The sequence below is a fragment of the Carcharhinus amblyrhynchos genome, chromosome 7, assembly GCF_965287045.1.
Source record: "Carcharhinus amblyrhynchos chromosome 7, sCarAmb.v2.hapA, whole genome shotgun sequence".
In the NCBI taxonomy this organism is placed as follows: Eukaryota; Metazoa; Chordata; class Chondrichthyes; order Carcharhiniformes; family Carcharhinidae; genus Carcharhinus; species Carcharhinus amblyrhynchos.
The window spans coordinates 37,837,731-37,865,432 of record NC_137330.1 but is presented as its reverse complement, the minus strand read 5'-3'; the positions used below and the strand labels follow the sequence as shown (position 1 = coordinate 37,865,432).

General features: G+C 42.3%; 1 protein-coding gene across 4 annotated transcripts in view; it reads right to left on the bottom strand.

Moving 5' to 3' along the window:
• The window catches only part of lpin1a (lipin 1a), a 131,508-nt gene extending 105,736 nt beyond the window's left edge, over window positions 1–25,772 (bottom strand). For 3 of the 4 annotated variants that reach the window (XM_080192169.1, XM_080192171.1, XM_080192172.1), the window contains exon 1: window positions 25,621–25,771. In XM_080192169.1, coding sequence (XP_080048295.1) covers window positions 25,621–25,689 — 69 coding nt within the window. In that variant the 5' untranslated portion in view covers window positions 25,690–25,771. Of the gene's footprint in view, window positions 1–25,620 lie in introns of all 4 variants that reach the window. The other variant, XR_013887000.1, reaches the window with a different exon arrangement.
• Between the last annotated feature and the right edge of the window lie 1,930 nt (window positions 25,773–27,702).

Sequence of the window (27,702 nt, the reverse complement as noted above, 5' to 3'; positions counted from 1 at the left end):
TGAAGTTACTATGAAATTCCCCTAGTCGCCACAGTCTGGCGTCTGCTCAAGTCAAAGCACTTAACAAGCACATCTGTCAGAATGTGGGAGGAAACTTGGAAGAACCCCACACAGACACAGGGAGAACCTGCAAACTCCACACAGACAGTGACCCAAGCTGGGAACCAAACCCAGCTCCCTAGCACTGTGAGGCAGCAGTGCTAATCACTGTGCCACCGTGCTGCCCACATATCACAGAAGGATAGAAAACATTTACAATGAGTATGTGGAGATCACACTTATACCCTGAGCATAATGGTAATGTCGTTGCATCTTTATACTCTGCTCAGATATTAGCATGTATCACATCCTACTTATATCGAATAAATTTGAATCATTTCAGAATTTGAGATAAGGAAATTAAGGGTTAATTGACTCTGATACACTTGAATTCCAACAAAATTCTCCCTTTTTGGAGATAAGACCATAATACGTAGGAGCAGAATTAGGCTTGTATTCTAGCCCTCTTGACATGAATGCTAACATTGCATTTGCCTTCCTAACTGCCAGCTGAACCTGCATGTTAACCGTAACAGAATCTTGAACAATAACTCCCAAGTCCCTTTGTGTTTCTGATTTCCTAAGCATTTTCCCATTTAGAAAATAGTCTATGTCTCAATTCCTCCTTCCAAAGTGCATAACCTCACACTTTTCCACATTGTATTCCATCTGCCACTTCTTTGCCCATTCTCCTAACCTGTCCAAGTCCTTCTGTAACCCCCCCTGCTTCTTCAATACTATCTGTCCCTTGACATATCTTTGTATCATCTGCAAACTTAGCAACAGTGCCTTCAGTCCCTTCTTCCAAATTGTTAATGTATATTGTGAAAAGTTGTGGACGTAGTATTGACCCCTGAGGCACATCACTACTCACTGGCTGCCATCCTGAAAAAGACCCCTTTATTCCCACACTCTGCCTTCAGCCAGTCAGCCAGCTGCCTGGCACTTAAGCTCGAGCCTGAATGTTCTCCAAGTCTTGCTGCATGTGAACGCAGTTCGCTTCAGTGTCTGAGGAATTGCAAATTGCACTGAACATTGTGCAATCATCAGTGAACAAGGATTTGGTGTGCATTCATCATGCTTCAAGTATCTCATTTTGTCATTTATGTATTTTGATTGAAATGAGTATGCATAAAAAATAAAGCCAATCATTTTCTAGTGGCTTTTTCTGACCCCTAATTGCCTGAGAACAGTAAGTGCCAATTCACCTTTCACAGTAATATAACAGTGCGTTCTCCTCAATGCCATGTGCAACACTAGAATGGATCAGCTCATTTCACAATCTTTAAGATTGTCAGCCTGCCAATTTTAAACGTGCAAATGAATGGGCAGAAAATTATGGGCTGCCAAACAGTTAAGTGGAAAACCCCTGCCCTGACTGTATTTTATTCTAGCGCGTAAGTTAAAATATAGAAGAGGCAGAGTGACTTTCTGTGGTGCTGTTACTTACTATAAGTAACATTTCTGCCATTCAAATGCATAGCCAGCAATTTTGGACATTTTCAATCCAACATCTTGGCTTCCAGCCTGACTCTGCTCGATCCTCATCTCACTAACGGGTTAAAGTCTACCTCCACAGCTAGTGCAGTATTGACTCTATGTACTCAGCATTTTGAGGAAGGAGCTGCTTTCCTACAGCTCATTCACATCACAGAGAGATAAGGCAAAAGCCCACACCCGTTCAAACATGTGGACAGCAGGTTACCAATCTAATTTCTATAGAGATATTTACTATTGAAAGGTGCTGAAAGCGATTCTTCATTATCACTTAAACATGCATGGCAATACAGCAAGCATTAAAATTTGTTTTTAATCTAATCATTTACATCTTTGTCACACAGATGCAAAGCTCATCATTAAAGTTTATAAGTTTATAGTTTATTTTATTAGTGTCACAAGTAAGCTTACATTAACACTGCAATGGAGTTGCTGTGAAAATCCCCTAATCACCATACTCCAGCGCCTGTTTGGGTACACGGTGAGAATTTTGCATGGCCAATACACCTAACCAGCATGCCATTTGGACTGTGGGAACAAACCCACACAGACATGGGGAGAATGTGCAGACTCCACACAGCGACCCAAGCCAAGAATCGAACCCTGGTCCCTGGTGCTATAAGGCAGCAGTGCTGACCACTGTGCCACTATATTAGAATGAGACAGTCTCACCCAGGTGTTCTTACAACCAGCTGACAGATAGTCCACGCTGTTACTTAATAAAAAGCAGAGGATCCGGTATCCTGGCCAATGTATATCCATCAAACCAGTGCCACAAAAAGAAACAATTTATCTGGTCATTTATTTGAATACTGTTTGTGGGACTTGGCTGTATAAAAATTGGTTGCCATGTTTGCCTACATTATAACCATACTTCAAAAAAGTTACTGCATTGACTGTGAAGTGCATTGGAATGTTATAGAAAGCACTAGGGAAATGCAAAAGATTTAGTTTGCTGAATACAATTGCTGCTTTTGGTACCAGGTTAGCAGTGAAAGGAATCTTGAACTATGACAAAATATACAGTAATAAATCAATGTTGTACATTGAAATCACTCCGCTTTCGTTTTTAAGAGTACCTTTGTTATCATAATTGAAATTTTTTCTGGATTAGCTACATTGCTAAAAATAATTAACCTGCTATTAAAATCTTTCAAAGCATCATCATTTAGGTAACTATAATACACTCCTGTTACATTATCTTTGTATTTAATTTAGCTTGTAATCAAAAAAACAATTGTGTCATTAGTGGTTGAGATAATTGTTCACTCCAGTTCACATATAATGGGGTCAATTTGCCCAAAAAAATTTTAATTGTTGAATTCACGTGAAAACTGGAGTAAATCATTATGTTCTTTTCAGCAGGAGTCTCAAAATAAATCGCCCACACCCTGTTGAAAATCAATGGCTCTATTCCCGCTGGAGGGGCCAGCAACATAGTGCTGAGCGGGCCACTGTGCCCTGATCTGTCATAGTGGAGATCGACATATGCGCAGTAGCCCCGCACTGCTGGCCTCCCACATCGCTGGCCCAACCCCCTGGATGTGTCCGGGCAAGCCTCGCTCACCCCCCGTCCCCAGCCCACCTCAATCTCCACTCCCATCCTCTGTAGCCCTGATCTCCAGACCCACTCCCACTGGCATCCCCAAATCCCTCTGCAGCCCCACCATCCCCCAGCAGGCTGCCCACCTCCCCCCTCCCCACCCCCCCAACTCCGATAGCCAGTCCCAATCGCTGGCCTCCCTCCCTCTGTCACTCAGCCCAAATGCAGAGTGGCAGTGGGACAGCCCCACCCTGACCAATCGCACCCCCCCCCCCCCCAACCCCCAGGCCCCACCCCATTAGGTCCTGCCTTCTGCCTGGTGGGCAGCGCCAAGGTTCTCCCTGGACATTGGTACTTTGGCTCTTGGGCAATGCAAAGGACCCAGGCTAGCACTGCCATGGTGACAATGCACAGGGGGCACCTTGGTAATCAAGACCACCCAATCCTCTGGGTGGTCTTGATAACCCCCCCTTCACTCCAGCAGGATTGGGCCACTAGCTCCCCGCAAGTTGGGAGCTGTACTAAACTCTGCTGGAGTGAACTACCCCTGGTTGTGGGGGGGCAGGGGGATGTTGCGGATTGGGAGTTGCTAGTTGGCTCAGAGATTTCACTCCCCGGCCCACTAATGCAAAGTAAAATATATACAAATGATCATTACCATAAGTTATTCAGATTTGCGCCAACTTCCTGCGCAGTGCTGACAGTGCTGGAAATCCACTACCAGAGACTCACAGAGGCCATGGTGCCTAGCGGAGAGCTCCAGAAACCGTCTCCACTCGAGTCTCCCACCCCGCTACAAAGGCAACACAGTGGGCTGGGAGAAAAGCCCCCAGTATAGTTACTTTTCCACTCACGTGTTTAACAATAACACCACTCAGGAGACAGGAAGAAATCTCACAACACCAGGTTAAAGTCCAACAGATTTATTTGGTAGCACGAGCTTTAGGAGTACCGCTTCTTCATCAGGTGAGTGGAGAGTTGGGTTCACAAACAGGGCAGATTTAGACACAGCATCAATTACAAGATAATGGTTGGAATGTGACCAGAAACTGGCCAAGCTCCACATACATGAGGGCGACATCAACCAGGATCTTGGGTTCATGTCACACTCCCTGTAACTCCTACCATTTGGCCTGGGTTGCAAAACCTTACTAACTGTCCTAACTTGAGATGATTTACACCTCTTTAACCTGTGCTCATCCCTGTCTCCACTCGCATTGTCTGCACCTGTAAAGAGTTGATTCCCTGTTAGGACTCACATTGTTGGCATTGCATTTTACTTAACAACGCAACGCCATCCACGCTCTCAAGACCGACCACAACACTGTCATCAAACCAATAGACAAAGGAGACGCCACCATCATACTGAACAGAACAGATTACTGCAAAGAAGTGTACCGACAACTGAATAACCAGGAATACTACAGACAGTTATCCGTAGATCCGACCAAAGAACACACCCATCAACTCAACAAAGTGATTAAGATCTTTGATCTGGACCTCTCCCCTGGGGCCATACTTACCTTTGCGCCCCCACAACAGGTTCACATCTGTGTGAACCTTTCGTAAACCATGTCACATGACATCACATCGGTGCATGTCCATATAGGGCAGGGTGGTCAATATCTGGCAAAGGGCAGGTTAAAAACATCCAAATACATTTAAATTCATGTAAAGCCAGAGATCTAAAAATTGCAAACTCGCCGTTGAGAATTGCACCTTCTGGTTCTTGAGCGCCGGCAGGCATTCTCACAGACGGTAAACGTGGGCTCACGATCACCCTTTTTTTAAACAAAACTCACCAACTTAAAGTAACTCTCATCATCCAAATTTCTGCTATGGAAGAGCCATCATGAAGTGTACGGGCTGCATTTAACGGGATGTCCCCTGTCCTTGCCCTCCCACAAGCCAAGAAGCTTGCTGCTGCTCACAACCTCCCCTAGCCATTGATCACCATCAACAATATTAAATAATTGGTAGATGGGAACTCCATCCCTATTTGTAGAGGAAGCCCCACCTCAGAGAACTGCTAGCCAATCAGACTACTGGCAGCATTGTCGTCTCAGCAGCGCCACCGGGAAGCCACTGCTGGAACTGCAGCCAGTCAACACAAACAGGATTCCAGACTCAGAGATAAACCTCAGGTCCTTCCTGGGCCAGGTTGATGGTCATTGGAGGAGGCGGTGTCAGCAGTGGGGGGGTGATGAATGGGGTTGGGAAGCCAAGTTCGAGAGACAAGGGATTGCAAGGGATTGTGAAAAGGCAAGAAGCCACCTCGACATTGCCCTCAAGGGATTCAGGAAGCCTGCAGAGGTGATGTTTCCTCCTGCTTTCCCAATACCAGCCTGTGAACCTAAAGCTGCTGGTCTTCTGAGATGGTATGGGCGTTCCCCGACCATGGGCATACTAACCATGGCAGTAGGGCAAGCCATTAAGTAGCAACTAATTGGCAGACAAGCTGTCCAATAGCTTCCCCCATTCCACATACGATTGCGGACTAGGCAGGGTGCAGCATGTAGGTGGCAGGCACAGCGCCCATTGGATTTGTACCCCCGGCTGGCAGGGGAATGTAAAATCCAGCCCTATGTTTCTGTCTTTTGCACATCCTCAATCTCCTCAGAGGCAGAGAGCTCATGAAAGCAGCATGTTTCTGTATTAGTTTGTTGGACATTATTTAAACAAAATTATAAGTATATTCTCTACAATTGAAACAAAGTTTTGCTTGGGGCAACTACAATTTCATTTCATGTCCAGCCCAGGATCCCTGGGACTGTGTCAAAAATTACAGGAAGCTTTTGATGCACAAAAATTTGAAAGATGCCAACATACAGGGAAAAAAAATCAGCTTTTAACTGAAATGGGAAGATTTCCACCGACTCCACAATCTGAATCATAACCCTTCTTACAGTGAGCTATTTTATGTCACAACTCACAAAAGGAGAGCTTCCCCTAATGTCATTATATTCACTTTGCAACACATTAAAGTGCAGAAAATGTGAATAGCTTTGCAAGCGGCAGGTGAAAAAGAGATTTAATGCTTTTGTACATTTTCGTTTGGATGGAAGAAACTTTTAAGGAACTTTTCCTTCAGCTTTGAACTCAGCTAATATTTCAGCCCTGGTATCCTCAGCGCAGGTATGTATAGACAAAGTACATGTCTAAAACTGTCCTGGTGCACATCTAATTTCCACCCTGCCCACAAAGCATGCTGTGAAGCAGCTGACAAATTCAGTCACCATGCAGTTAACCCAAGTCCCAGAGCTGCTGACTGAGAAGCGGTTTCCACTGGGGGCTCCCTCTCATTATGCAAAGAATGCTCAAACTCATTTCACTTCTGACATTTAGAGATGCTTGGTCCCATCCTGCTGGGAGAATAAAGTGCAGCGCAATTCATTTTACCATGAGAACAGCCTAAGTGTTCTAAGTTGACTAACAGCCTAAGTCGTTCTCATTGCAGTTGCACCATTTGGGATGGCAGTGCATCAGTGTGGCTACTACATAGAAAACCAACTTGTGCTACCAAATAAACCTGCTGGACTTTAATCTGGTTTTGTGAGACTTTGTACTTAAAATGGAACAGCAGTCATCTTCTCAAGAGCAACAAGGGGGAGGCAAGATGTGCTGGTCTTGCTAACCTAAGAATGAATAAAATCAGTAATCATTGCTACTTCATACAGAATTCTTGTGATGCTTAAAACTTGGAAAAGTGTCCCGATATTTATACTTACTGATAAATATCAGAAATGTATTTTCCAAGTTGTTGACATTTAATTCCAGTTCTCTTCCCGCACCTTGTGGTGCACTAGGGCAGACGTCTGCCTGATGCCATAGCGAATCATTCCCGAAACAGGCTCGTCTGTTGCCAGAGCCTTACAGCTTGAGGGGCGCCAATCCACATCAAATGTGGCTGACCAGGAATCTCCCCTGCTCTTACCACCAGCCACAGGTGTGTTTGGAGGGATTTTACAGATTTACACACTCAACCTCATGTGAAATTCAGCAATAGAACTGTTTTTATTAACTCCACCCTCCCACTCATGTTCATCCAGACTATGTGTTATATTTGGCATCCTGTTTCATTCTGATCTGAGCTTGAAATCTCATTTCTAATCCATCATCATGGTGGCCTATTTCCAGCTTTATAATCTGGCCTTCACTCTTATCTAAGGCTCTCTTCCACTGAAATCCTTATACCTGAAAATTTGATTACTTCAATACTGTCCTTCCAAATCTCCCAGAAGATCCAACTTGTCCTATACTCTACTACCTATACCCTGTCCTTCACCACATCCCACTAGCCAACACCCCTGACTTTTCCAAATAAAATTGTTCCCAGTCCTAACACATTAAGATTAAAATTTTTCTTGTTTTCAAGGCTTTCCAAAGCTTCACTCCAGCCTAGATCTGCAATTCCTTCTGGAACTATTTCACATATAATGTTCAGGTACGCCAATGCATGACACCCAGCCCCTGCCCCTCTTACTCCACTTATAAACTCAACCCATGCCCCCTCGCACCACATGCTCTTCTTACCCTCCATGTCAACTCAAAGCCAAGGAGCAGAATGGAGGCACAGTGGTTATCACTGCTGTCTCACAGCCCCAAGGACCTGGTTCGATTCTGAACTTGGGTGACTGTCAGTGTAGAGTTTGCATGTTCTTCCAGTGTCTGTGTGGGTTTCCTTCCACAGTCCATAGATGTGCAAGTTAGTTGGATTGGCCATGCTAAATTGCCCCTTAGTATACAAGAATGTATAGGCTACAGAAATAGAGGGGAGGGACCAGGTGGGATGCTCTTTTGAAGTGTTAATGAAGACTCAATGGGCCAAATGGTTTCTTTCTATATGGTAAGGATTTAATGAAATTCTATAACTAATATACCCCATCCACCTATGACCTTCGTACTGTATGCCAACCCAATGCCAATTCATGAACACTCTCACTCATCCATGCCACCGCTATTGCCACTCATCACATATCCATCATAAACAGGCCTGAGGATTCATGTAGAGATGGGGCAAAAAACTGAATAATTTTATACAGCCCTCACTCCTACATAATTGACAATGAAAGAAATCTCTCATTTATAAAGCCCAATCAAAAGGTTTTAAATCTCAAGTGATTAATTTCTTAATAATCTCTTTTTCACTAACCACATCATTGGTAACTAATTCTCTTTTAGCCTCTTAAAACTGTCAATAAAAAAATGAACTCAGCCCCCTGCTGAGATAAGTGCCTTTGGACATTTTTGAAATTTCGCTAAGCATTCATAATGAGCACATCCGTAATAACACTCTTTTGGAAATGTCAAAAATGAAGTCTATTGAAACTGCAGGAACAGATGACTAATGTTCTTTTTCTAAGCTATACCAAATGGCCTGTCAATCAACATACTTCACCAGCTGGTGTCTGCTTTTTTACTCTAACTGACAGCTGTTGCCTGTTTTTATTTATCTCTAAAATGCTGGACTTTTAAATAATTAAACAGATCTTATCCCCCCTTCATGATCATTTTTAAGAACATAAGAACTAGGAGGCTCTGCCATTCAGTACAATCATGGCTGATCCCATCTCAGCCTCAACTCTACTTTCCTGATCTTTCTCCATAATCCTTCAACCATTACTGATTAAAAATCTGTCCATGTCCTCCTTAAGTTTATTCAATGTCTTGGCATCCACCATACTATGGGATAGTGAAGTCCACTGATTCATGACTCTTTGAGAGAAGTAGTTTCTCCTCATCTCTGATTTAAGTCTGCCACCCTTATCCTAAAATATGACCTTCTGTTCTAGATTGTCCCACGAGAGGAAGCATCTGTTCTACATCTATTTTATCCAAATCTTTTATCATCTCACATACTTCAATTTGATTTCCTCTCATTCTTCTAAATGCTAGAGAGCATAAGTCTAAATTGCTCAAACCCTCCTCATAAGACAAACCTCTCATTCCTGGAATCAATCTAGTGAGCATCCTCTGAACTGCCTCCAAAGTCACTACATCCTTCCTTCAATATGAGGACCAAAGTTGTGCACAATACTCCAGGTACGGCCTCACCAATGCTTTGTGTAGTTGCAGCAAAACTTTCTCACTTTTATATTCTATTCCTTTAGCTACAAATGCCAAAATTCCATTTGCCTTTCTTGTTACCTGTTGTGTACCTGCATACCAGTTTCCTGAAACTCATGCATGAGAACATCATTATTTCTCTTCCTTTGAAGTACCCAAAGTTTCTCTCCATTTAGATAAAAAATTACCTTTCAATTTTTCCAACTAAAGTGAATAACCTCACACTTATCCACAGTAAATGCCATCTGCCACATATTGGCCCACTCATCGAACCTGTCTATATCCATTTGTATATTTCTTCATTGCAAATTACTATCCCATCTATTTTAGCAAATTTGGCAATAGTCCCTCCTTAAATGCCTCCTCCATAAAAGGATAAGCCTCTTGAAACAGCAAATATGGGGACTGTTTGAACCCAGTGCTAATTTCAAATGGCCTGGTTAAGAATGGGCATCCCTCTGTTTAATTCATGCCAGGTAAAAATGGGTCTGTCAGAAATGCAGGATGTTTGCACCCGGGACCCACCCACAATTTTAAAGGCCTTCAGAACCTGCCCGACTCTTTGAAAATCTGAATCTTGGGGTCAAATCAGATACAGAAAGAGAAATAAAGGGAGTGACAGAAACAGTGGATTAGGTGAGAGTGCCAATGGAAAGGAAAAGAAATCATTTTTCAATTTGAAATTTTCAAAATTTCTAAGTGGTTTATTAGATGTCAAGAATTGTTTAAATAGCTAAACCCATTGGGCTGGAGTGATTGATTCTCATTTTATTAATAATGGTGAAGACAACAAAAGCAAATTTCAATAAAAACAAAATACTGCAAATGCTGGAATCTGAAACAAAAGCAGAAAATGCTGGAAAATCTCAGCAGGACTGACAGCATCTGTGGAGAGAGAATAGAGCCAACGTTTCGAGTCTGGATGACCCTTCGTCAGAGCTGAGAGCAAAGAAAATCAGAAAAGATTTATACAATGAGGGTGGGTGGGGGGACAAAGGGAATGTAAGTGAGGATGAAAAAGTGGAGAGAAGTGTTAATAAGTTCCACTAAGTGATCAGAATGTGTGAATGATAGAACAGAGGTTAAGGCAGCAGGCTTGAAATGTGGGGGTGGGGGGAGGGGGGAGGTGGGATGTGGTGCAAGAGGGAGAGTGGGAATGGAAACGTGGAAAAATGGAAGTGAGAAAGAAGGATGATAAAAAAAAGGATGATGAGATGAAAAGAAGAAACAGAATGAAAAAAACACAAACAGAAATGGGGTGAAGGTAGAGAAGAGTGTTGATGTTCTGAAGCTGTTGAACTCAATGTTCAGTCTGGAAGATTGTAAAGTGACCATTCAGAAAATGAGGGGCTGTTCTTCAGTTTGTGGTAGGGTCCATCAGGACATTCAAAAAGGCCAAGGGCAGGCCTGTGGACAGCAGTGTAAGGTAGTGTGTTGAAGTGGCAAGGACAAGAAGGATTGGGGTCCTGCTTGTGGACAGAACAAAGGTGTTCAGCAAAGCAAGTCTGTCAGTCTATGTTTGATCCCTCTGATGTAGAATAGAACGCATTGGGAGCAGGGGATGCAATAGACCAGGTTAAAGGAGATGTACGTGAACCCTGCTTCACCTGAAAGGGGTCTTTAGGACCTGGGATGGTGAGCAGGGAGGAGGTAAAGGGCAGGTGTTGCACCTTCTACGATTGCATGGGAAGATGCCGTGGAGGGGGGTGGGGGGGAGGGGTTGTTGGTGAGGCATTGGGTGAGATGGAGGAGTGGATCAGAGTGTCCTGGAGAGAACGGTCCCTGTGGAATGATGGTGGGGGGGATGTGGTTAGGAGAAGATATGTTGAGTGGTGACATCATGCTGGAGTTGACAAATTAAAGGCAAATTATGCTGTTAACTGTGAACAGTGACATTCTGCACCAAGTTTAAAGGACAACTAATGTGCAAATCTAGCAAGTTCTTTAAAGTAACAGGGAGGCCAAGGGTGCTTTCCCATTTGTCTGAACCAAGTAACAGACACCTTTTAGTCAACAACATCACAACTTAGTGCACCCTTCTTTCCTTTGCCCATTATACCTACTTTCATTCTGGTATCTAAAACATGCTAGCACTGCACTAGAACAGATCAGTAAATAACAAATGTCAAGGGCAGCGTGCAAGTCAAAACTCGATCCCTTACACACTAATGCTGCGACAGGAAGCAGCTGCTCTCTGCTGTAGAGAAACTATATTCCATTACTTCAAAAGGCATGGAAAGGAAGAATAACAAATGTAGATTTATTGAGGTCAATCTTAACTTGGATCAATGTGTGGGGAGGGCCTATAATGAACAGCATATTTGTGAGTCACCAAGGAAGCTAAGCCTAGCCAATTTTAACAGCTGAACCTCAAGTGACTTCAGAGTCAATCGACAAAAACAGGACTTGGGACTGAAGTTCATGCCTCTGGTGATGGAGAAACTCAACAGACCTGACAGCATCCCTGGAGAAACATTACAGCCCCCCATTTATTCTCTCTTTTCTATTTGCTCTCCACAAATGCTTTGTTTCAGATTCCAGCATCCGCAGTATATTCTGCCTTCATATTGAAATGATATAAGAAAGTTGCTGAGCCGATACACGCTAGAAGAGGATGGAGAAAGGCTGGGGCTCAGAAGGCCCAACGGGTTCCATGTGGATCCAGGGCAGCACTCTTGCTACTCTTGACACATGAGTACGGCATGGTAGCACCATAGTTAGCACAGCTGCCTCACAGCACCAGAGACCCAGGTTCAATTCTGGCCTCAGGTCACTGTATGTGTGGAGTTTGCATGTCCTCCCCGCATCTGCGTGGGTTTCCTCTGGGTGGCCTGGTTTCCTCACACGCTCCAAAGACGTGCGGGTTAGGTTGATTGGCCTGCTAAATTGACCCTAATGTCAGGGATTAGCTGGGCAAATATGTCGGGTTAGGGGAATAGGGCCTGGGTGGGATTGTGGTCGGTGCAGACTCTGGGCCGAATGGCCTCCTTCTGCACTGTAGGGATTCTACAAAGATGCCATACATGAGTAATGTCTTTTTCACATAACTTGCACACCTCTGGCCACTCCTCAGCCCTGGTCTTCATTAGATTAGCAGAGTTGATGCTGTGCTGGCCTCCTGAATGCCAGAGAAAGTTGCTGTTGCAGCCCCAATGATGTCAATGGGTGGTGACTTCTAGATTTAAATAAGGATCATGATGCCTAGCTGGAGGCGCAGGCAACTTTAAAGTCAGTGAAGATCAAATATCAGCACAAGGGAGCCCTGCAACCTTGGGCTGGTAAGTGGTCTGAGATGTGAACCTCTCCATACAACCTTTCTTAATGATGGGGACAGTAATTTAAATCAGCCTCATGAGCATAATATGTCACTTCTTGTTTTGCAGCAGATCTGGGTCTGAAAGTTTAAATATGCATATATAGTACACATACATATGTGGGAATGTAATTTAAAATTTTAATTTAAAAAAAATTAAAAATTCACAAAGCCTTCCTGAAAAGAGTAGAATATTCTCTCATTTATGGTACATGGATGAAATACCAGTCCATTCTGAGTGCGTCCTTTGATGTCAAATCTCATCAGTATTTTCTAATGCATGATGCAATCATTAAAAGATCATCAAAATTTGTATAATGTAATATATAAAACTTTAATGTTGCACTGAGGTCTCTCGTGCCATTGTTAACAGAGCATAAAACAGTTTGCGTGCATTAATCAAGAATAATTTGCTTTGCCACCTAGGGGTAGCGCAATGGCACAGTGGTTAGCACTGCTGCCTCACAATTCCAAGGTTCAATTCCAGCCTTGGCTGATCGTCTGCATGGAGTTTGCACATTCTCCCTGTATCTGCATGGGTTTCCTCCAGGTGTTCCGCTTTCCTGCCACAGTCCAAAGATATGCAGGTTAGGCAGATTGATCATGCTAAATTGCCCCGTAGTGTCCCATGATGTGTGGGTTTGGGGATTTAGCAGGAGAAATACATGAGGTTACGGGGATAGGGCCTGGGTAGAATGCTCTGTCAGAGAGTCAGTGTGGACCCAATGGCCTAAATGGTCTCCTTCCGCACTGTTAGGAGTCTGAAAATTCCAGACATAAAAGGAAACTTCATGCACCCATGCAGCCAGAATTGAGCCACATGCAAATGAAGTGTGAGCTAAAGGGAAGCCTTCAACGTTGTATTTGTCAGACTGTGAGACATACATCCCCTCTATCTGACTGCTGTTTTAATAGCGTATTAATTCTTTGCAATGTTTGTTTAATCCAGCAACTATTCTTTTCAATAAACTTAAAAATGCACTGAAGTTCTTTATCAAATTCTTAAATAAAAATAAAATACTGTAGATGCTGGAAATCTGAAATAAAAACAATAAATGCTGGATAAACCCAGCAGGTCTTCAGCATTTGTGGACAGAAACAGAGTTAACATTTTGAGTACAAATGACCATGCTAGAATTTTGGTTTTACATCTTGGATGTGGCATCTTATCAAATGCCTTCTGAAAATCTAAATACAGTACATCTGCCAGTTCCCCTTTATCTTCACACCTGTTACTTCTTTAAAGAATTCCAATAAATTTGTTAGACATGATTTCCCTCTTGCAAAACTATATTGACTCTGCCTGGAGTTCAACGAAGTGTCCTGCTATAACATCTTTAGTAATATCTTAGAATATTTTCTCACTGGCAGATCTTATGCTAACTTACCTCTAGATTCCTGATTTCTGTCTTCCTCCCTTTTTGTATAAAGGATTTACATTTACTTTCTCCAATCTAACAGAATGTTCACCGAATCATGGGTATTTCGTAAAATTAAAACAAAAGCATCAACTATCTCACGTGTCATTTCTTTAAAGACCCTCGATTGAAGTCCATCAAGACCTGGGGACTTCTCAGCCTGTAACTCAAACAATTTGCTCCAGACCACTTCACTGGTGATTATAATTCTTTTGATTTCCTCATTTCCTACCATTTCCTGATCTGCAGATATCTCTGGGATGTTACTAGTGCGAAATACCTGTTTAATTATTCCGTCATTTCCTTATTTTATAATATTAATTCCCCAAACTCATTTTCTATGGACTAATGTTCACTTTGTTAGCTCTTTCCTTATTTGAACAGTTATAGGAACACATACTATCTTTATATTTCTAGCCATCTTTCTCTTGTCATTTTTTGCGGTTTTCATATTCTGTCCAACCATCTGATCCATCTATATGCTTTTTCTTTAAGTTTGATACAGGGGGGGATTTTCTGGTCCTTTCCACCAGGGAATCCTCTGCTTCCCCCAAAGGCAACCTCCTATAGCGGGACTCTGGTGGAGGGACAGGTGAGTCACACAAAACATGGTAGACATCAGCAGGACTGGAAGACCCCGCTGGCAACCAATGGCAAACTACCTCTGCCTATGGAAACCTTGTAAGAAGTCTCACAACACCAGGTTAAAGTCCAACAGGTTTATTTAGTTGCACAAGCTTTCGAAGCACTGCTCCTTCATCAGGAAACCCTGCCATGGGGTGGGGGAGGGAGAGAGGAATCCTTCCCACTATCTGTAATTTTTAAGTTAATCACAAATAATGGATCCTCCCCTTGAAATTTTTCTTTTTCATTGGAATGTATCTATTCTGTGTAATCTGAAATATCCCTTTAAATGTTTGTCCTTTGCATCTCTATTGACCCATCTCTTAAACTAAGTTGTTAGTTTACTTTAGCTAGCTCTGCTTTCATACTCTCATAATTGTGCTATTTAAGTTTAAAGTATAAGTTTTGGACCTACTCTTCTTTCCCTCAAACTGAATGTAAAATTCAATCTTATTATGATCACTGCTACTTAGAAGGCATTTTCCACTATGAGATTATTAATTAATCCTATCCCATTGCACAGTATCAGGTCTAGCACAGTCTGATCTCTGATTGACTCCAGCATATGCTGCTATAAGAAACAATCCTGAAAACATTCTATGATTATTTTAGGATATCTTTGTGTACCTGATTTTTCTAGGCTATATGTAAATAAAAATCACCCATCATTATCACTGAACTTTTCTGACAAGCTCTGACCATTTCTTCCCTTCTATCTCCTGCCATGTGGGTAATATTAGGGAGCCTGAAACCTCTCTCACAAGTGACTTCTTGTCTTGATCACTTCTCATCTCTTCCCAAACAGCTCCTACATCCTATATCCTGAACTTATGCCATCCATCTCTATTGTGCTAATGCAATTATTGATTAACAGAGCCACCCTTCCAGCTTTTCCGCAAGAAACTACAAAAAGTTGCTAACAAAGCCCAGTCCATCAGGCAAACTAACTTCCCATCCATTGACTCTGTCTACACTTCCCGCTGCCTTGGAAAAGTAGGCACATAATTAAGGACTCCATGCACCCCAGACATACTCTCTTCCACCTTCTTCTTTTGGGTAAAAAGTACATATCTGTCTTTATATTTCTCGCCATCTTTTTCTTGTCATTTTTTGCGGTTTTCATATTCTGTCCAACCATCTACATAAGAACATAAGAAATAGGAGCAGGAGTAGGCCATCTAGCCCTTCAAGCCTGCCCCGCCATTCAATAAGATCATGGCTGATCTGAAGTGGATCAGTTCCACTTTCCCGCCTTCTCCCCATAACCCTTAATTCCCTTGTCTATCAGAAACCTATCTACCCATGACTTAAATATATTTAGCGAGGTAGCCTCCACCACTTCAACGGGTAGAGAATTCCAGAGATTCACCAAGTTCACCAAGAAGAAGTTCCTCCTCAACTCCGATCTAAACTGCGCCCCCCCCCCTTATCTTGAGGCTGTGTCCTCTAGTCCTGCTATCCTTTCTAAGCGGGAAGAATCTCTCTACCTCTACCCTATCCATCCCTTTCATTATGTTATACGTCTCTATAAGATCCTCCCTCGTCCTTCTAAACTCCAACGAGTACAGACACAGTCTATTTAGTCTCTCTTCATAGTCCAACCCCCTCATCTCCAGTATCAGCCTAGTGAACCTCCTCTGCACTCCCTCCAAGGCCATTATATCCTTGCGCAAGTGCGGCGACCAAAACTGCACACAGTACTCCAGCTGCGGCCTCACCAGTACCCTGTACAGTTGTAGCAAGACCTCCCTACTTTTATATTCTATCCCCGTTGCTATAAAGCTGATCCATCTTTGTGCAATTATATACTTTTTCTTTAAGTTTGATACAGGGGAGGTCATGTACCAACCAACTTAAGAACAGCTTCGTCCCTGCTGCCATCAGACTTTTGAATGGACCCACTTCACACTAAGTTGATCTTTCTCAAAACTCTAGCTATGACGGTAACACTACATTCTGCACTCTCTCCTTTCCTTCTCTATGAACGGTATGTTTTGTCTGCATAGCACGCAAGAAACAGTAATTTTCACTGTACACTAATACATGTGACAATAATAAATCAAATTAGATCAAATCAAATCCTAATTTCCTCTCATTCCTAAATGTCATGTACCCTTCAATCTTCAGGTCCCAATCTATATCATCCTGTAACCATGTTTCAGTGACGGCTATCATGTCATATTTATTTCTATTAGTTCATTGGTTTTGTATAGAAAGCTACATGAGTTCAAATACAGGTGTAAACCATCCTGCAGTTCAGCCCCACTTTCCCTAGTACCCCATAAATGGAACCCATTTCTACCCCACCAGTCTTTTACTCATGCATTTATTTCCCTAATTTCATTTGCTCTGTAATCCAGAGAAGATTACCTTTGATGCTCTGCTTCTTAATTTGGTGCTGAATGTCTCATACTAACTATGCTGAACCTCTTTCTTTGTTCTGATATTGATGCCTACATGGACCACAAAAACTGGATCCTCCCCAACACATTGCAAGTTCCTCTCCTGTCCTGAACCGATATTCCAAATCCTGCCACCGCACAAGCAAGAGGGTCTTCTGGATTCATGCTCAGTTATTGCAGAGAACAGTACCAATCCCTATTACGATATGGTCCTCAACTACCATTACTTTTATTTTTGCTCCTCTCTTCGATGGCTTCCTGTGCCACAGTGCCATGGTCAATCAGCTCATCCACTCTGCAGCCCCCAAACAAGCCGAAAGATCCTCAAACCTGTTGGGCAATTGCAAAGGCTGAGACGCTGGCACTCCTGCCTCTGTATCCCCCTACCTACAGACCAGTTTGCCCTCGATCACAATAGTATCAAGGAGCTTCCATATGCTGCAGCCATGACATATTAACTGTCCTGCCATCCTTAATGTATTTTAATTAACTACTTAATCCTCTTATTCAATCCATGATTTTTCTTTTTAAAATATTTTATTAACCTTACCACCAGTTCATGTGCTATTTTAATCCTTAGATATAATAGACTTGAACCACATTGCAGATGCTCATCAGACAGTTAGCTTCTTCTCCTGCCGTAGAGTAAGACCCAATTCCAAAGAAGGAAAATGTTCAAGAAAGCATCGGAGCACTTCCTTTCTCTTTTCACCTCACTCCCTCACTCAGCTTTCAACACTCTGTTCAAAGCCAAACTCAGTTTCAAATTCTTGCTGATGACACCTTTCAGAAACCGGAGGAATGAGTTCCAGGAACTAATGCCTTTGGAATAGCAAAACAAAAATCAACACATGTGCAACTGAAAAAGTTGCCAACATGAAGAAAATGCACTTGTGCTGCCTGGACAAACACCCTTCAGTACACAGCAGCCAGAGTTTCCAGAATGGTCGCAATGTGCTGTTCCCCACACAACATTGCGAGGATAGAGAGGTTAGGAGGACCAAGGCACAGAGCCTTATCATCCATTGAGAGGATGGATGATGAAGTTCAGCATCCATTTTCAGGATGAGCTGGATGGAAGGTGATATGGACAATGCAGCCACACATTGCTGCCAGTGATATTCTCATTATTATCAGGTTCTCTCCCCCGAATGCACTCATTTATCAATCATTTGCAAAAGCCATTTTTGCCCCACTCCTCCAATACCACAAATACAAAGCAGGCCTGAAAACGACCAAGTCTTCCTTTCAATCTCCCCAACTGCTTTGCATTCACTCATGGTTTTTCTTTTATCATCACACAACTGAAGAGGCCACTTGCCAGCCTGCAGCCAAGAATGGGCAAGCTGAGAAAGTGATGTAAAATATTACTATTTATGCAGTACAGATAGAAGACAAAGATTTCACAGTATAACAACGTGCAACATACCCATGTGTATTGGCAAATACAGATTTTTACTTTTTCTTCTCCTTTATAAACCTTTGTGGTGCAATCCCTATGGTTTGCAAGCTGCTCTGATGCTCAGATCCCAGCTCTGACAGTTTTATTGACATCCACTGGATTTTGGAACTTGTAACAGGCTCTCCAAAAACTGTTCCACATGCATATGTACAGAGTTACATTCAGCCAACGGGAAACAGAGTAGGTAATCGGATACTGACCATGGGGGGAGGGTAGGGTTAACGGGTAAGAATTGGAACCACTGAGCTATGCCCCCACCCCCAGCCACATTTCACCACCATCTCTCTCATGACTTAAGCACCCCTCTCTGGTAGCAATGGCATGGTCAATGGGGGGTGATGAACAGTCAAATCTAAAATGCCATTCATCCTGCTTAAGGTGATACTCAGAGTCTGCTAGCCATCCTTGAAGGCTTGCATGCACCCAATAAATTTGTTCCATGTAGATGGCCAATCTTTCTATGGAAAAATGCATCTTTACAAAGGGTTGCAGCATCATGGCATTGATGTTTGAGACGGACTCTAGCAATCTCTCTGAAAGCACAGCACGCCTGGAAAACCTGCTGCCAATGCACCATATGTTCTTTGCTGCTGTTCAATGGCCTCTGGAATACACCATCTGCAATCAACTAACCCTTCAACCAGGGCTCTCCACTTCTGTCCCTGTCATCACCATCTGTTCAGTCATGAAGTGCAAGTCGCCAAATGAAAACCCAGCCATCTCTCTAACTTGTCCACAGAAGCATGATTATCAGAGTTGGTGCAGGGTTTGCACAGGTCCATTGAAGGCATATCCTCAGTGAGCTATTTTAGAGGAGTTGATATTATCGTAGCTGATCCACTGAGAATATGAAAGCTCTCTGCAAGGCATGAGTGAGTACTCAAAGTAAGAACGCTTGAAGTTCTAATTAATTAAATGATCATATTTCAGTTGCTGACATCAAGCCAACATGACAGAGCGTTGAATGTCATTTAGCATCTGATACTTAATGCTATCACCAGTCACCATCTCCATTGGGCAGGAATGTCAAGATTCCGTGGATCTCTAATGCTTCTTCCTTCATAGCCATTACGTGAGAGCCCACTTCCAATCACTGCCTCTCTTCGGTGAGCTCTGCTCTCTTCCCTTGCAAGGAGGGAAAGAAGAAGCTGTGAGTGACTGTAACGTCATGTTCTCACCTGCTGGGTGGAGAGTGAGGCATGACCGTAAGGATAAGGGTGAGTGACCGTGTTGGATAGATAGATGGGGATGTGAGGAAGTACGTAGACAGAGAGAGTTGGGTATACCTGCATGGTAAGTTGATGTAAGGTGCTGGAGTAGGCTTGGGAAGACAGTGTGTAGGGCTTAGGGAGCTTTGGACACCACCAATGTGTCACTGATCTTACCTTTCTTGCCTTGCTGGGGTTACTGAATCTTTTCCTGCTTTGGGTCCCAGGAGTTAGCATGACATTCCTGCTGCTGACCTCCTGGACAACATCCAATCACTGCTTCTGACTCAGCTGTAGTTTCTTCCTGAAAGCATGAGTAGCGTATCCATCTCTGACCTCTTCCAGCCTCTAACAGTGTATCCCAGGCACACGGGCTTTTCCCACTTTGACTCCACAGTAGTAAGAGGTCTGCAGTTTGAAATGACAGCTCCAAGCTCCTTCACATTTGGATTGTTCCTTTAGAGTTGAAATAGTGTCATTTTGTGTCATAATAGCCAGTGACATTAGCTGGACAAGAAATTCACAGCTAAAATGATAATAAGTGACTCAATTAAAAAGTCAGTGAGGGATATAGTACCCTGACCTTGACCCTGACCTCCTGGTTGCTTGCCATTTTACCACACAATCCTGCTCCCACGCCCACATGGCTGTCCTTGGCTTGCTGCAATGTTCCAGTAAAGTATAACTGGGGGAACAGCATCTCATCTTCCAGCTAAATACTATACAGCCTTCCGGTCTCAACATCAAATTCAACAACTTCAGATAATTAGCTCTGCCCCACCTTTGTTTTCATTTCATTTCATTTTAACTGTCCTCTACCTTTTATTTCTTTATTAGCTTTCTTTACTTTTCCTTTCCCCCATCTTTCCTCCTTGTTTGCCCTCTTTTCTTACCTTTTCTCCCCCTTTAGTTCCTTTCCCCCCTTTTTCTCAACTTTACCTCTCTTCCCCCATCTCCTCTCTCCCCCCACAACTTCATCTGTCACAGCTCACCCTTTGATTTTAGCTTCTCTGCCATTTGGCCATTCACAACATCTATTGTCTTTATGAACTCCCACTAGCACCTCTTAACCTTTCCACGTGGCTGTGATTCATTTTTCATTCCTTCACCCTATACTATAAATATCTTCCACTTTCTATGCCTTTTAGCTTTAATAAAGGGTCATTTGGACTCGAAACGTCAACTCTTTTCTCTCCTTACAGATGTTGCCAAACCTGCTGAAATTTCCCAGCATTTTCTCTTTTGGAGGGATATGGTATGTTTATTTTCAAATTGCCCAAGTGTTATTGGGAATCCCACTCCCAGTGTATCTATGCATTGAAATCAGGCTCACAGGTCTGTTATTTTGATACTAGCAATCCTATTCTGTAGATTTTTTTATATTGGAACTCATTCATTTATAGTTAAATAATAGTATAACTTAAGAGGGAAAAAACTGAAGGAAACTTTGACATCATATGTTAAAGAAAAGTGAAGCTGGTTTAGATTTCAATATTAAATACTTCTTTGCTGAAGTGGCAATAAAATTAATAATGAAAAGAAAATCAGTTAACTTTGGCTGGCATCGTGTAGCAGATCCCTTGTGTAAGGGGACACCAGAACTAAGTTATGAACTGATGATTAAATTAAAATTATGTTTTCACTATTTGGTACCATTTGTTGGTGGAGTATTTTAAACTGAAGGTGCATCACCCACACTATTTTCAATTTCTTGAGACAGAAACTGGATAGAATATGAGAGCATTCTCCCATACAGAGTAATTGAGTCAAATACAATGGATGCATATAAGAGGAAGATAGATAAGTATATGTTATAATGAGGTAGTTATTTCCAAGTTAATGCTCGTTTATACATTCATAGAAGATAGAAACAGGAGGAGGCCATTCGGCCCTTCAAGTTCATTACAATCATGGCTGATAGTCCAATCCTTGCCTAATCCTGCTTTCTCCCCATAACCTTTGATTCCATCCACAGGCTCACCACTCTTTGGGTGAAGAAATGTCTCCTCATCTCCGTCCTAATGGGTTACACAAATCTTCAGACTATGATCCCTGGTTCCGTACTCCCCCACTCTCGGGAATATCCTCCCTGCATTTACCCTGTCCAGTTCTGTTAGCATTTTATAAGTCTCTATGAGATTCCCCCTTCATTTATCTGAACTCCAGCGAAAATAACCTTAATCTAGTCAATCTCTCCTCATACATTAGTCCCACCATCCCTGAAATCAGCCTGCTATAGCTTCGCTACATTCCCTTGAGAACAAGAACACCCTTCCTCAGAAAAGGAGACCAAAATTGCACACAATATTCTAGGTGTGGCCTCACCAAGGCCCTATATAATTGCAAAAACACATCCTTGCTCCTGTACTCAAAACCTCTCACAATGAAGGACAACATAACATTTGCCTTCTTTACCGCCTGTTGCATCTGCATGCTTACTTTCAGTGACTGGTGCATAAGGACACCCTAGTCCACTGCACACTCCCCTTTCTCAATTTACAGCCATTCAGATAGTAATCAGCCTTCTTGTTTTTGCTCCCAAAGTGAATAACCTTACATCTATCCAAACTATACTGCATCTGCCATTGATTTGCCCACTCACCCAATAAGTCCATATCATGCTGAAGGATCTCTGCATCCTCGTCACATTCTCCCACCCCGCCCCCCCAACCCCCCGCCCAACTTGGTATCATCTGCAATCTTTGAGATGTTGCATTTTGTTCCTTCATCCAAATCATTAACATACATTGTGAATAGCAGGGATCCCAGCACCAATCCCTGTGGCATCCCACTAGCTACTGCCTGTCAATTTGAAAAGAACCTATCTTATCATTCTTTATCGTTAATCGATAAGAAAATGTATCTGTTAACAATGTGAAATCAAAATCATTGAATGAATCTTATTCTTCTCAGTGACCTGATATCATTTTTTTTGATGAGCTGATAATAATATTTTTGTTTACATCTTACCATATTGAAAGCACTTTCCAAAATGAATTCCTCAAAGCAAACAATGGTTGTTATGTAAGCAAACATGGTGGTCACATACCACAAAACAAAGTATTGTTAGAGGTTGGAGTATGACCAAGATAATAGGAGGACTACCTCTTGTTCTCTGACCGGTGGAATGGGACCCTTTTGAATCACCAGAGCAAGCAAATCAGCCTCTGTTTAACATCCCATCTGAAGGATTGCAACTTCCACAAGAAAGCTCCTTTGGTACTGCACTGGAGTGTGACCCTTTCACATCCACAGCACAGCCAGGACCACCTTATATCCCATGCTGGTTACTAACCAGCGCACACTATTGTAGAATCATAAAAGCCCTACAGTGCAAAAGGTGCCCATTTGGCCCATTAAGCCTGCACTGACAACAATCCCACCAGGCCCTAACTCTGTAACCCCACTATTTACTTTTATTTGATTTTTTAAAATTTGATTTATTATTGTCACATGTATTAACAGACAGTAAGGTTTCCTGCGTGCTATTCAGACAAAGCATACTGTTCATAGATAAGGAAACAAGAGTGCAGAATGTAGTGTTACATTCATAGCTAGAGTGTAGAGAAAGACCTACTTAATGCAAGGTAAGTCCATTCAAAAGTCTGACAGCAGCAGGGAAGAAGCTGCTCTTCAGTCAGTTGGTATGTGACGTCAGACTTTTGTGGCTTTTTCCCGATGGCAGAAAGTGGAAGAGAGAATGTCCGGGGTGCATGGTGTCCTTAATTATGCTGGCTGATTTGCCGAAGCAACAGGAAGTGTAGACAGAGTCAGTGGATGGGAAGCTGGTTTGCGTGTTGGATTGGGCGACATTCACCACCTTTTGTAGTTCCATGCGGTCTTGGGCAGAACAGGCTGTGATACAACCAGAAAGAATGCTTTCTTAGGTGCATCTGTAAAAGTTGGTGACATGCCAAATTTCCTTCGTCTTCTAAGAAAGTTGAGACGTTGGTGGGCTTTCTCAACTATAACATCAGCATGGGGGGACCAGGATAGATGGTTGGTGATCTGGACTCCTAAAAACTTGAAGCTCTTGACCCTTTCTACTTTGTCCCCATTGATGTAGACAGGGGCATGTTCTCCTTTGTGTTTCCTGAAATCGATGACAATCTCCTTTGTTTTGTTAACGCTGAGGGAGAGATTATTGTTGCTGCACCAGTTCACTAGATTATCTCATTCCTGTACTCTGTCTCATAATTGTTTGAGAACATTGTTAATCCCCCTGACATTAACGGGCAATTTATCCTGGCCAATCCACCTAACCTGCACATCTTTAGACAGTGGGAGGAAACTGAAGCACCCAGAGGAAACCCATGCAGACAGGAGGAGAATGTGCAACTTCCACACAGACAGTGACCCAAGGCTGGAATTGAACCCAAGTCTGTGGTGCTGTGAGGCAGCAGTACTAACCGCCGTGCCACAATGCCTACAGAAAAAGGCTAGAATTCTGCACAGTCCTGAAAAACACAACCAACATTAACACCCAAAACATTGACACTAAGCTGAGCCTTTCCATGGGGCATTACATTCATGAAAAAATGTTGAAAAAAGCTTTTGCCAGTTGCTTACAAGAACACATTATTATAATGTAAAGAAGTCATTTTAAACTACCAACATGATCGGATTGACACTATTTTACACTCTTCAGTGATGTAACTTTCCATTGATTTCTGATCCTATCCCTGGCTGGGTAAGTTTGATTAAAACTACCCCTACGTCTTTGCATTCTACATCATTAAGTCACTTGAAAGTGAATGTTTCATAATACCCAACTGTGTGGTGCTCTCACTCTCACAAACAGAATATATTGGGATCAATATTAATCCTTCCTCCTCTAAGACCAATAGGAGGCTGTTAGGCCGAGGATTAAAGATTAAAATTGCAATATGTGACCGTAACCACAACATAAGCATTTGTTACCATTTTTACAGTAACATTTTGCATAGTCTATCTGTATTCCATCTTGCAGAGACGGGGCACTGTCTGAATCAGGCTTTCATAGAGTGCAGTTGCAAACCTGATATAAATTTAACAGCTGCTGGCCACGTTTCACAGCGCTCAAGAAATTCAGCTCAACAGAGTTGGGATTTGTTGGTTCCAGAAGGCAAGTGTTTTTTTTAGGAAACAACTTGTGAGCCAGTAGCAGAAAGACTGCTCTTCGGAGCTCCCCCAGCAAACCTCCAGCCAGTCGCCGCCTGTCCTTGCTGCTGCAATCAACCAATATCCTCCAAACCGAGGCTTGTTAGCCCACAATCCCAACACCACCCCCAAACCCTCGCTCCTAATTTCCAGCCCAACACCACCCTTTGCATCTTGCTACTTTTCCCATTTAGCAGACAACCGGATTGACAGAGTGAGAAATGGGATGAAAAGATAATAATGAGATTTACATTCTGCATGATGCCCATATGCCTGGGATTTCCAGGTTTCTCCCCATTATCATACTGCCCTAATTCCTCCCTGCAAATACTGGCTGCATGGAGTTTTTTCAATAAGATAGTTCACCTTTAAATATGCATTGGAGATATCAGGGGGTTATTTTACACGTTGTGCCAATGATTCATTAGGAGCTACAGCATAGAGTCTTCAAATCACAACTTGGTTGGAAACAAATTGACATTCATGCTTAGGTTCCCTTTTCTTAAAAGTTTTTAATCACCATAGACCGAAAATGCATTGGGGAAATGGAATACCCATCGAAGGCACGGAACCATCCTTCCTCGTCGGCCGATCACAGAGGCCACTTACAAAACCTGAAACCTGCTTAATATCTGAAGCAACTCACTGATGTACTAAACAGTCAAAGAATATTTAAACAACTCAAGTACCAACAGCAACAGAAAAATACTATGTTGTATTGCTTCAGTCCCCTTGATAGTTATCAAAAAAACATTTTGTTAGATTAGGTTGGTTGAATTATTGGGTAATTATTTACCAGGCACCTGCAATCACCGATTCACACATACATGCTAGCATATCAGAACAGTTCACTTGAAGAATCTTGTTTATCTGATTATCAGATTGAAATCATTAAAGCACAGATTTTACCCATGACCATGTGGACTCTGTTGGGCTCCCAATATAGTTAATTTCTTCTTCGTTTTCTTCGTCTGTCATTCTCCTTTCATATTTTCCCCGTGTGGTTTGCAAATCCAAGTTAAATACAGGTCCTGACTTCTACTCTCGAGTAGAGGAGTGCGATTTCTGAGGAAATCTTGGGTACTGGCTATCTAGCAGGTTACTGATCATGTTTGTGTGCTAATTTTACATGACCATCCAAGCAGAAACCTGAGCAGGGAGTCAGACTGCAGTCAGTACTGCTCCTGACCCCTAAGATATTCCAGTGTCACAAAGCAACAAGTTAAGCTGTATTTTAATGGAAGGTCAATAGATTGGTAAACAACATACTAAAGAAAAGCCTGAAAATAGTTCAAGTTTGATTAAATATTACTACTTGATAATGCCACGAGACACTCGAAGCAACGACAGCTATTTCAGGGAAAGAAATCAAAGGAAATAAAACATGAAGGGCTGAATAAAAAGAACACAAATTATTTTGAGATTTAATTTTCATGCTTGTTTGATTGCATCAGAATGTTGCGATAGCTGAAAATAACGTCATAAAAGTGATATCATTTAGATCTCCTTTAAAGCAATTGTGCCTATTGGTTAACGTAATAAAGCCAAGTGAAAAAGCTCATTCACAACTCAAAGAACAAAAACAAGCTCAGAGACCAAAACATCCTAATTCAAGTGAAACAACACAAAGGAGGCATCACATGTCCAATATGTGAGTCTAATCCAATGCTGCTTTGAGATTCTGCTGATAGTATTGCAGCTGCTATTAAGTGTACATTATTGACACAAGTTCTGTTTTATCCTGTTGTGTTGCATTTGAATCAGTCTGGTTACATGAGCAATGAAGAGGGTGAATCCCACAAACTCCATTGGTTCCGGCCTCGTAACTTTAACAGAAGTTCTGCACCAAGCCTGTTTACAGATTTTTAGGTTGGAAAGTGGGAGAAAGTCCTGAGAAAATTTCACTCGTGGTGTTGATGTAAACATGGTGTCAGGTTGAGAGAGAGAGAGCAAGAGAGAGCAAAAGAGAGTGAGAGCAAGAATAGCTTTCCAATTGCTACTCAGCAAAATAATAAATGCATTCTTTATAATACACACATCCTAATTCACTATATATACTGAACAAAGCAAAGTTCCTGTCACATACAACATGAGGCTAGTTAATGACCACTTGAGGATCTGTCATTTAGGATAAATTATGCCTTTTTAAATCTGATGATGTCTTTAACAATATTCTGTATTCAATGAAGTAAAGTACTGTTCGGATCAGCAAAGGAGTTGAATAGTTGATTGTAGTTACAGCAATTCTTTCTCCTCTCAGTCAGCTCGGCACATTGAGCTGACCAAGAAGGTGGAATTTTATGCCCCTCTCTTGGTCTATTTAAAGGTGGGGAGGGCACTTAATCAGGAGGAGGGTGACATGCAAGCACCCCACCTCTGCCATGGCTGGTAAACCCATGGTCAACCTTTCCACCCCTGCCTCCAGTTGAGACCACTCAGTGAATATAGTGGAGGATTCTTTAATGGTGGCCTAATTTCTTAAAACTTAAAGAATCTTTTAAAATTAAACTCACAGAGACAAGAATGTTCAGTTCAAGACGTATTAAAAAGTTATCGAAAATATAAAATAATCAAACAAGACAAACAAAACAGTGACATACGGCAGAAAGGAAGCCTCTGGATGGCCAGGTGGCACAGACAAGTGCTACAAAATCTCTACAAAGGTCTGAGGCATTGAGTCAAATTAAAATACAGTTGTACTTCCTGCTTATCTCAGATTCTCCTGCAAATTAGCTTAATTCCATTTCATTTCATATTAATATGTCAATTCATAAGAACATAAGAAATAGGAGCAGGAGTAGGCCATCTAGCCCTTTGAGCTTGCCCCGCCATTCAATAAGATCATGGCTGATCTGTCGCTGCTCAGTTCCACTTTCCCGCCCTCTCCCTATAACCCTTAATCCCCTCTCCCATGTCAGATTACCTCAGCCAATTGTGGTATGCTACCTGACATAATGATATTCTATTTGCTCATTTCCAATACAGAACTCT